We start from the raw sequence: 11,446 nt of genomic DNA, 5'->3' as shown, positions 1-11,446 counted from the left end.
TATTATGGATGATAGGCTTATCACACCCTCCCAGGCCTAGAGGAACCACACCGTCCAGATCAGTCACCAACAGAGCTCAGCGCTCCTTCCACACTGTCCTGCACGGCTGACTGCTCCATATCCAGGTGCCACCTCTCTCTCTTAAATCTAGGTTTACGTCTAACACCAGGGGAGGCTGGTGGAGCTAGAAATTGGAGGACTGGCTCATTGTAATGCATGGAAGGGAATGAGGAACGCCTGATCTACGCCATAGAGCTAGACGAAGTAGAGGACACGAAACGAAGGAGAGAACGGGGTCTTCAGCTTCTGCTTTCACATCTCCATGCTTTTATGAATCAGAAAACATGTGCGATATATATGTGATACATAGAGTGATGTTCTGCATCATGCACGATAATATTGACCGATGTTACTATCCAGGGGAGGCTGGTGGAGGTAGAAATCGGAGGACGGGCTCATTGTAATGTATGTAATGGAATGACGTATTTGATACCGTTCCTCATTCCATTCCATGCATTACAATGAGCCTGTCCTCTGATTTCTACCTCCACCAGTCTCTCTTGTTACCAGGGACGGACTGGGACAACAAAACGGCCCTGGACTTTGGGGGGGTGCAGTCTCTGTACAAAATGTGCTCTATAAATAAATTTATTATTATTATTATTATTATTGACTGACTCCTGTCTCTCGTGTTCAGACAGTCTCTCTCAGGCAGCTTTGATAGGAGACTGATTATCTCAGCTTATCCCAGTGATATTTGTGATAGTGCTAAACTCCATCAATCGAACCCTAATACCTTAATACCAGGATCTGCCATGGACTGATCTGTCTTTTGGGGGGGGGGGGGGGGGCAGAGATTTAGTGTTACAGTCCATTTATCTGTAAATTTGTAATCGGTTCAGTATGAGTCCGTAATTTAATTCTGAAAAACTCTGATTGGGGGGAGTCTGAAACTGAAAGGCTAGTCATAATTATACTGTAGAGCTGTATGTTAATTTCTTCCCAAGATCGTCCCTCTTTGAAGACATGTTTGAGGACAGGCTTTTGGTTCTCCTCTTTGAATAATTTGTCTTACTTTAGTGCCAAAATAATGAAAGAAGTTTGATTTAGTTTTTTTCTTTTCTTTTGAACAGAGCAACAATTCTCTGCCTGCTCTGATGCCATTAATTCCAAGAGGAAGAAATCAGGTAGCATGAAATTGTGTATAAGTATGTAGAGCACAATATTTAGTATCAAATACAAGCCTTCAAGAGAGAAAGAAAGAGAAAGAGAAAGAGAAAGAGAGCCGAAGAGAGAGACAGGCAAGCAGGCAGGCAGGCAAGCAGGCAGGCAGGCATGCAGGCATGCAAGCAAGCAGGCAGACAAACAGGCAGGCAGACAGACAGACAGACAGGCAGGCAGGCAGGCAGGCAAGCAAGCAGACAGGCAGGCAGGCAGGCAGATACACAGACAGACAGACAGACAGACAGACAAGCAGGCAGGCAGTCAGTCAGACATACACAGATAGTCTTGCTTATCATTCAGGACATCAGTGCTGCTTAGAGCATTCTTGCTGTGTCAGCGACCTTTCCTCGATGTCTACATATTTGGACAGAGATTTAGGATTTGCTTGTCTGCAAATGCCACAGCGACTCAGGCATACAGTACATGGGCTATCCAGAGGTTTGGTGCACGCCAGAGATTAATATTTTAGGCCAGCTACATCACATAAAAAGTCTTTATCACTCTGAAATTGAAGTTGGCCAATACATGGCCTCGATTACCTCTGGCTCACTTGGGAGAGTGGGTCAGTGGGAGATTTTAGATACAGAGTTGGGATACAGCCTCTAGTCAAACTGTACCTGCCCTACCCCAGGTTTTAATGGAAACAGGTTTAAAGGGGGGAATAAGAATTATGTAAAGTAATTCAACTGCCGTGTTCCTTATTCCATTCCATGCATTACAATGAGCCCGTCCTCCGATATCTACCTCCACCAACCTCCCCAGGGCAGATGCCTTGACAGTACGGATGTGGCTGTGAATGGATCATGTCCGAGGAGTGTTTCCATCTCCATATTTACTGGGCAAGCTCTACATAACACAATCATTCATACATCGGGATTTATCTATATTATATGCTTCAATGTTAATCTCTACATATTTAACATCGACATATTTGGTATCCTGCTGAAGCCTGATACTTTATTGAGGCAAGGTCACTTGTCCAATTAGGATCACTCCCACAGATGAAGCAGAAACACACATAGTTCCACAACAGGTATGATTCTTCCCCTGAAAGCCAGGTCATCATTTCCCCCAAATGTAAAAAAAAAATTACCTTTGAGTGAGCTCATTTGCATTTTAATTGATAATGCCAGTGACTGCCCCCCTCTGTGTATTCAGAGTTTGTATTCACAAGTGAACAGTCATGTAGAAAAGAGCCACGTGTTCCAGCTAAAAAAAAAAACTTCTGTATAAACCTCCAAACTGAATAGAGACGCAGTTAGATATTGGTTTGTCTGTGGGTGAGGTTCATACAGATAATCTTCTAGGTCAAGATGTTATCTCTCTCTCTCTCTCTCCACTCTGTAGGTTATACACTGCTCTCTCTCCCTCTCTCTCTCTCTCTCTCCCTCTCTCTCTCTCTCTCTCCACTCTGTAGGTTATACACTGCTCTCTCTCTCTCTCTCTCACTCCATCTTACCCATGTTTCCTCAGTAAACCCTTCGTTGAATAATTGGCTTTCTCTTGGCACGGGGGTGTCCAATCTAAATGGTAATATGGTGAGCCCTCTCCAATGCTCTCAGACAGTAATGTGGGCCTGCTGAGAAGCATTACAAGTCACCCTGTTGCCAGAGAATTAGAGCTGTAACAGAAGAGTAGGGTGTTGTGTGTGTCAGAACAGAAGGAAACTGTGTCAAACTGTGATAACGTTGTTGTAAAGAATTCCATTAAGGGGCCATCTGAAATTCAAACATGATCAAGGCAGTTACCCAGCCACTTGTTCTTTGTAAAAAGCTGAAGGATGGGGCTGGAAAAATTTAACCATTCTTAAATTCGTAGATAGAGCTATGGATGCAAGGACTGACCATCCATGATATCAAAATCATAAGTTTGATGTGTTTCGAAGCTATACAGTACAGTGTTTGTTTACAATTACAATGTTTACAACCTTATATTTTGGGATCTTAACAGATGAACCAGAGTTGTATGTGTGTGTGTGTGTGTGTGTGTGTATGTGTATATATGTGTATATATATATATATATATATATATATATATATATATATATATATATATATATATATATATATATATATATATATATACACACATACACACATACATTTAAAGAGGCTTTGCTTTAACAAAGCTCATGAGCAGAATAAAAGGCTACTGTACTGTATATATGTAATTCATTTATAAGTCAAAAAATTGATTTTTTAAAGCATTGCCTCTTTAATAATTCACTGGGCCGATATCTTTGATACTGTACGTATCAATTTCTTAGTTTCATTCTCCTTGTGCAATTGAAATATTAATGCTGAAGTCTTTCAACTCGTGAATAGAAATTTAATGTTAGATTTTCCTACAGTACTTGATATTCTGTACACCGACCCATGAATTCCCTATCTTGTCATTTGGTATGTAGCAATTTGGAATCATTGGATTACATTGTATCAGTAGAGGGTGGTGGAGGTAGAAATCGGAGGACCTCAACATTTCATTCCATGCATTACAATGGGCCCGTCCTCCGATTTCTACCTCCACCAGCCTCTACTGACACAATTATAACTGATATAAACATGCATTTGGATTATCATAAGGATTTTATGTTGGCATATTATATGCCTCTTGAATGTAAATCCTAAAACCTACTGTATATTTTTTCAAAAGACAATCGAAAGGTTCTAAGGAAAAAAGCTCAAAAGCAAGCAAGGAAACCTAGTAGAAAGTATACAGCTCTGTGAACACAATTATCAACATATCTTCAACAACATGTTCTTTATTTGCCTGAACATTTCTTATCAGAATTCCTCTCACTTTTTAGCTGACAGACAGCACTATATATCCTCCTTTTCATAAGATGAGCTCCCAAGCGCATATAGAAACACCCGGCTGACTTTTCAAGTGAAAACTCATTGGCAATGCCTGACAGGGAGTCTGCTTCCCCTGCCTCTCCTCCCCAGAAGCTTCAGTGATGTGTCTCTATATGCTGCATTCTCTTCATCCCAGTAAGCACGCCTCAAGTGGTTTTGACAGGTCAGAAAAAGTTGGAGAGACAAAAAAAAAAAAAAGAAAAAAAAAAAGTCATTTCCTTTTTCTGACTCCTGGCAACTCATATATTATCTGAATGCTACGGCATAATTTATACATTAGGGCGGAGTTGATGGATCGATATTTCATTTATTTCACATTGAAAGTTAAGTCTGATGACTCCTGCTATTAATTACATTTTCATTCATGGCATGATAGTCAATATTATTCCTTTCAATCATTGACAGGGCCAGTGGGGTTCTCGCAAATGCAATTTATGCCATTGAGCTGTCCGTAACTCGATTCTACATTAGCCTATTTGAATGTTAATATTCTTTTCGTGTGGGCTTGCATAATGGAAGCATATATGCATGTTTGACAGTCAATATATGAGTATTTTCATGTATACACACACACAGTATAAAAAGTCTTGTAATCTTCCCATCATAGCCACATTTGATTAGACAGCACATTAGTGGAGCTATCAGAGAGCTGGCGTGGGCCATGTTGCTCTCCACGGCTCTCCATTAGCCCCCGCAATGAGGCTGATCAAATGTTGCTAATCTAGCCTCCACCACAGCCCACAGCAGCAGCAGCAGCGGTAGCAGGAAGCTGCCGGCTCAGACAAGAGACGTGCTCCAGACCCAGGCAGACGTCTGAACAGCCTGGCTGTCCTCAACATTACTCAACCGCTGTCTAAGGACTTTGGGAAGCACTGTCTCGCTGTCTGCGACGGTGCCATCCATCTTGTACCGAGCTACCTTTGATCAGGGATAGGTGGCCGGTAGCCACAGAACACACCGTCTTTTGTTTGTGTTGGTATTAAGGACTCTTAAGTCCGGTACACTGTGTTCCTGTAATGTGAAGCAATCGAGGGCTGAGGAGTTTTTACAACTGCTAGCTTCTGTTCGGCTCTTTGGAGGAAACCACAAGGCCGTGTTGGTTCTGTATTCCGTTGCTATGATGGATTTACAGTCACACTGGAATGGGATTGTTTATTATTTCCCAAAAGGAATAGGGTTTTGATGAGAGATGTGTGTTTCATTCATATGGTCTCTATGGACAAAGACAAGGGATATTGTGACCCTCTCCATGTTATTTCAACCTCTCATTACCGGCATGGACATATAATCATCCATGTCCTTGGGTAGTCTGCCTTAAGTACATCTGGGTGGCCTTGTTCATTCATTCTCAATAGCCATATCAATTATAATCGTAGCACATTTTCAGTGAATAAAATGGCCGCTCAACTAAACCACCCATGGAGGTCTTTTCCCCAATGAACATAATCCATGCCCATTTACGATCATAAAAAGACTCTCGAGTTCTGTGACGTTGCTGTGAACATATTCAACCTGTCTCCGTTCCATCAGCCATAACAAAACAAAGCAGTATTAAAACCCCCGCCTGGTCGCCGACCTCTGCATAATGAGGACGATATCTGCAGGTGGCACGCCAAACGCTGTCTCCCTCCCGAGCCCACTACACACACACACACACACACACACACACACTACACACACACACACACAGACAGACAGACAGACACACACAGACACACAGACACACACACACACACAGCCTTTAACAGTTTAACGCTCCTCGGCGCACTTCTGTAATCAATGAGTCTCGCTCAGCGCCTCTCCCAACAGTCAGAGGGGCAGTGTGAAGCGCGGGCCATCATTCTGTTAAGCACCGGCGGGCGGGCCATTTCACGGTGGTGGTGAGGGGGTTTGGCCCTGAGCTCCAGAGAGCAGGGTGGCACGCCTTAGCCTGGGGAGACTGGAAACTGGATCATGGGAGGGTAACAGGAACAGATGTGAGGGTGAAAAGCCAATGTGTTTACCTCTGCGGAATAGCCATACCAGAGAGAGAAAGGAGCAGAGAGGCTCTGGATGGACTGATAAGCCTATTACACACTATGGGGGCCGACCCGAACTGTGATGTCCTGTGCCAGAATGAGGTCTGGAATGTGTTTGATACCATTCCTCGTTCCATCCACGCATTACAATGAGCCCGTCTTACGATTTCTACCTCCGCCAGCCTCCCCTGGATAACAAAGACATGTTGTATGCTGATGATCAATGTGCAGTAAATTATCAATGTTATATGGTCAGATTCAGTTTCGAGTTGTGGTTTGTTTTTTCTTCAGTTTTATTCAACTTGCTCATTCGATAATGGAGGAATACCGCCGCAATGTTTAAGAACAACAAGTTTGTAAAAACAAACAACAACAAAAAAAAAAGCTGTTCTCATTGTATGCAATGCGCTGTATTCACTCTTGGCTATATCAAGTGCATGACAAACAGTGAAATACTGTGCATCAATAAATAACAACCACAGCCCTACGTCACAGCATAGCCTAGGTCCTACCGTGCGCTCTATAGGACTCAAGGTGAGCAAATAAATCATTCCAAAGGACGTGGGACATCAAGGCTGTGCCGTGTGGGGATTACGTTCCACACAAGAGACTCCGTATCGGACGTCCCTTCAGCTGAGCTGCTCCTCATACTGCTTACGGAAACAGTCTCCCACAGGAAAGAATTCCCAACATCGTTCCTGGTACATCTTCCATACGTAGGACTCCTGGTAAGGACGATAGATCGTGAATACATTATCCTTTCGTTGCAACATACAGTAATACCTTCTCCTTTAGGGGAGGACGGTGGAGGTAGAAATCGGAGGAAGGGATCGTTGTAATGCATGAAACGGAAAGAGGAATGGTATCCAACACATGTGGAAGGAGAAGGTATTACTTTAATGTTGTTCATGGTTTGGATGTGCATACAGGTGCAATAGGCGGATATGTACCGTACCTGGCCCGTGTACTCCGTTTCATCTTTGTTAATGAGGTACATCACAAAGAACCTGTGGAGAGAGAGAGCAGGTTGAGGAACATATTTACAGACTCCTACCAGCATGTCAGCATTACTGTCCCAGGCGCTGGGAAGACACTTTCTTGAACCCTTATATAAACATGTAAGTATGTTGACTTGAAAACATTTCTCATTTGCGGTAACAACCGAACCTGGGGACTCGTTGCAGGAGAGAGAGGAGGGGAGGGGAGGGATGCGATGGGTTTAGAAGCAAGGGCGAGCTTTTTACATCGAAGAAATGGATACTGTTTAAATATGTGGATTCTGTGTAACAGCAATGAATACATGTTGAAACTGACAGTACAGTAGGCTACACTGTGCTTGTGATAGCAGCCACTGCATTGAGAACTGTCTGATATAGCCAATACGCTGGTAAAGTGGAGCATCACTGGAGTCACCCAAACAACCGGCAGCGCTGTAACACTGACATGATAATGCAGATATTTATTATTTATTATTGATTATATTTATTATTATTTAAGACGGTACATTGAATGAAGAAAACAAGAATAGATACAGTGCTGCTTGAAAGTTTATAAAAATCTTAAAATTGTAAAATCTTTATCTAAACCACAATTCTTAATAAAGACATTTCAAATAAAGGACACAAACAAAAAAATATGATATATTTTCATTGTTTGAAAATATGAACAAAAGTGTTTTTTATTTAAGAAAAACTCAGATTTCATGTGTGCAAAAATATGTGAAACTCTTCAGTCAATAGCTTGTGGCACCTCCATTAGCAGCAATAACTTGGAGTAAACATCTTGTATAGCCACTAATCAGTCTCTGACATCTGTTTTGAGGGACTTTTGCCCACTCCTCCTTACAGAACTCAGCCTATTGAGTGAGGTTTAAGGGGTGTCTGCCCACTTCAGGTCCTGCCACAGCATCTTGATTGGATTTAGGTCAGAGGTTTGACTTCGCCAATCCAAAACACAAATCTTCTTTCTCCTGAGCCATTCTTTGGTAGATTTGCTTGAATGCTTTGGGTCGTTGTCTTGTTGGAAGACCCATTTTCAGCCCAGCTTTAGCTCCTTGACTGATGGCTTGATGTTCTGTTCAAGAATCTCCTGGTATACCTCAGAATTCATGGTTCCCTTAATGATGTGGAGTCATCTGTGGAGTCATCTAGTTCCAGAGGAGGAAAAGCAGCCCAGATCTTGACATTCCCACCACCATGCTTGACTGTTAGCATAAAGTTCTTTTGATGGTAGGCAGTGTTGGGTTTTCACCAAACTTAGTGGTTTTGATTGTGACCAAAAAGGTACATTTTGGACTCATCGGTCCAGAGAACAGACTTCCAGAAACCTTCAGGCTTGTCCAGGTGGTCCCTGGCAAAATTAAGATGGGCAGTTTGGTTCTTTTTTGACAGCAGAGGCTTCTTCCTAGCAACCCTCCCATGAATGCCATTTCGATTCAGTGTTCTTCTTATTGTTGAAGCATAGTTACCTGAGATGCAGCGCTCTTGGGGATATTTTGGAAGGGCGTCCACTTCTAGTCTGAGTTGCTGTCATGTTAAATGTTCTCCATTTATAAATTATTTGCCTCACAGTGGACTGATGGGGCTCAAATCTTGTTGAGATGATTTTATAGCCTTCCCCAGACAGATGTGCTCTCACTACCCTCTTCCTGATGTTCTCTGAGATCTCCTTTCCTCTCGGCATGGTGTGTTTTGCATTCACCTGTATGGGTAACACAAAACTGACCAGGTTTTTTATCTCTATTTATCAGAGTCCCACCCACTTTGATTGGTTCATTTGGGACCCAATTATTTACCCACCTGATTCTACTTACCGACTTGATTTAACCAACGCAACTTAGGGTTCACTTACTTTCAAGCAGCACTGTAGATAAATAAAAAGTAAAATAGGGTAAATTTAAAAAGATTTGGTTTTTGAGGGATCGTTTGAAGGAGGAGAGCATGCTGGATTCTTTGATGTGGTTTGGGAGTGTTCCAAAGAGTGTTCCAAAGCGTTTGGCTGTGAAACTTGATCCCACCGTAATAAAATTGACTAGTGTTCATTATTTCTCTTTTTTTTTTGAGAACTTGTACGAGTACGCACCTCGAATATCAAATAAAAATATAAACTTGCTTTGTTGTCATGGTATTCTCCGACTATGATGCAATCACTTTACCAGCGCATATAGAAGCATTCTCACATTATGATGAACGGGCTGGAATCAAGCTCAGTGTTAGTGACATGCCCGCCGTAAAGATGTCAGTGATTTCCACCTCATTATAACATAATTAAACACTGAGATGCATATCAATTAACAGAACCAAACTGAATGGTGTTAAATAATGAAACGGGTCATTGGTTCTCACATGAATTATAAACAACCAGCTGAAGAGAGCTGACAGCAACAGTCAAGAGACAGCACACTGGCTATCAACACCACACTGGATTCAATTATACATACAGAGGTGCATATTTATGTTCTGTTGGCATTCAATATGACCCACAGAGGGGAAACCAAATACTGTCGATGATTTTATAATTAATTTGAAATCACGTCATTTGAAATCAAACGACGAGGCATTGGATGCTAACGGCTAATGGCTAAGTCACATGGGCATGGATGGAAGGCAGTGGAGGCTGGTGGAGGTAGAAATCGGAGGACAGGCACATTGTAATGCATGGAACGGAGTGAGGAACGGCGTCAAACAGGAAGGTCGACATCCGACAGCACTTTTGCAAACGTGCAATTAAAAAAGGTAATGACAGTGGTAGGACACATTACACATCGTACACAGAGTACAGTATTGTAAAATGAAAAAACTTCTTTCTATTCTTTTGATGGTGGTATGACAGTATCGTGATGAGAGTATTCTGGCAGGGTACCTACAGTTCAGGGGAGGCTGGTGGAGGTAGAAGTCGGAGGACAGGCTCATTGTAAAGCATTGAATGGAATGAGGAATGGTGTCAAATGGTAGGAAAAATGCATTACAATGAGCCCGTCCTCCAATTTCTACCCCCACCAGCCTCCACTGCTACAGCAAAGATGTAGCTGACAGACAGTAAACTATTACTCACAGATAGTTGGCCAGGTTGTGCTCCTGCAGAGTGTGTGTCTCAAAGCCGTGAGGGACGGTGTCTAAGTAGTCATTCCCTATTCCACAGATGAAACACTTAGTCTGCAGGGGACAGAGGTACACCACATTATAACACTTTTAATACACATACTGTGCACCGTCTACTGTATTTCACTGTAACATTTAACAGTATATGCAGCACAAAATCCGATCTAAATTCTACTATGGATAATGAATGAATTGAATTACACTTAAACATATTCGGAATACCTCCTTCCCGGAAAATACTTCAGAGCGCGAGTGAGTGTGAGTGTGTGTGTGCGTGCGTGTGTGTGACAGTTGTGTGCTGGCTTGGGTTTCAAAGAGATAAAGAGCTGAAAGTGTGCTTTTTCGGATAACCCAGTCTCCAGATTTAATTGGGGTTTGCAATATGGTGTTTTTTCTGTAAAACTTGCTACAATTATCTACATCTCATTACACAGGTGATAGAGATAAGACGGTCCCGTAATTAAGATCATTAATAGTCCCATTTAACCAGGCGCAAAAACACTTAGAATACATCAGCCACAGACTCATCAGTTCACTTTAGGTAACTTAGGTGGAAACACCATTATTGTTGCAGTGCCAAAAAAAAGCAATAAGGCCTAATGTAATTGGCTACTGTTTACTGGGGCATGAGGTTCGGTAACTTTCTTTGAGTAACTTTATTAACAGATAACTTTTAAAACAGGAATTTAACAATGCTTACAGGTACTGTGAGGGTTATAGAGTTATAGAGTGCGCAAGAGAGAGAAAAACACAGTGCGAAAGACATTTTATTTGCTGGAGTTCTTTTTGTTTGGCTTAGGGTTAGTTTATGCAAATCTATCAAATAAAATTGTTTTTTTATGCAAATCTTTTCCCCCTCACCTCCATGTCCTCTTTCACCTGTTCCTGCTGGTCACGCAGCTCTCCAAAGGCATCAATTATCAAACCTAGAGGAAACAGGTATATCAGCGGGTGTGTGTGTGTGTGTGTGTGTGTGTGTGTGTGTGTGTGTGTGTGTGTGTGTGTGTGTGTGTGAGATAGGTGACAGTAGAAGCTAACATACCCGAAGGGATAAACATAATAATTTTAGCTCTTTTCTCCATCCATTACAAAATATTAATGAAGGCTAGTTTGTCCAGGCCAGGTAAATAATTGAGAGGGATTAGGGTGTGTGTGTGTGTGTGTGTGTTTGTGTGTGTGTGTGTGTGTGTAACACCAACGTGTTGCAGGGGCCTCCCTCTTATGTGTTTACTACATCTGCCCTTCATGT

General features: G+C 42.1%; 1 protein-coding gene across 1 annotated transcript in view; it reads right to left on the bottom strand.

Annotated features, from left to right (window-relative positions):
* Nucleotides 1–6,726: 6,726 nt before the first annotated feature.
* The window catches only part of LOC310805470 (ryanodine receptor 2-like), a gene marked incomplete at both ends in the record, with an annotated part of 68,817 nt that continues 64,097 nt past the window's right edge, over nt 6,727–11,446 (bottom strand). Inside the window, 4 exons of the mRNA XM_083671178.1 lie at nt 6,727–6,822; nt 7,053–7,104; nt 10,151–10,251; nt 11,059–11,123. Coding sequence (XP_083527304.1) covers nt 6,727–6,822; nt 7,053–7,104; nt 10,151–10,251; nt 11,059–11,123 — 314 coding nt within the window. The remainder of the gene's footprint in view (nt 6,823–7,052; nt 7,105–10,150; nt 10,252–11,058; nt 11,124–11,446) is intronic.

Source organism: Argentina silus, assembly GCF_951799395.1.
Source record: "Argentina silus genome assembly, chromosome: 6".
Classification (NCBI taxonomy): domain Eukaryota; kingdom Metazoa; phylum Chordata; class Actinopteri; order Argentiniformes; family Argentinidae; genus Argentina; species Argentina silus.
This window is presented reverse-complemented; position numbering and strand designations above follow the sequence as displayed.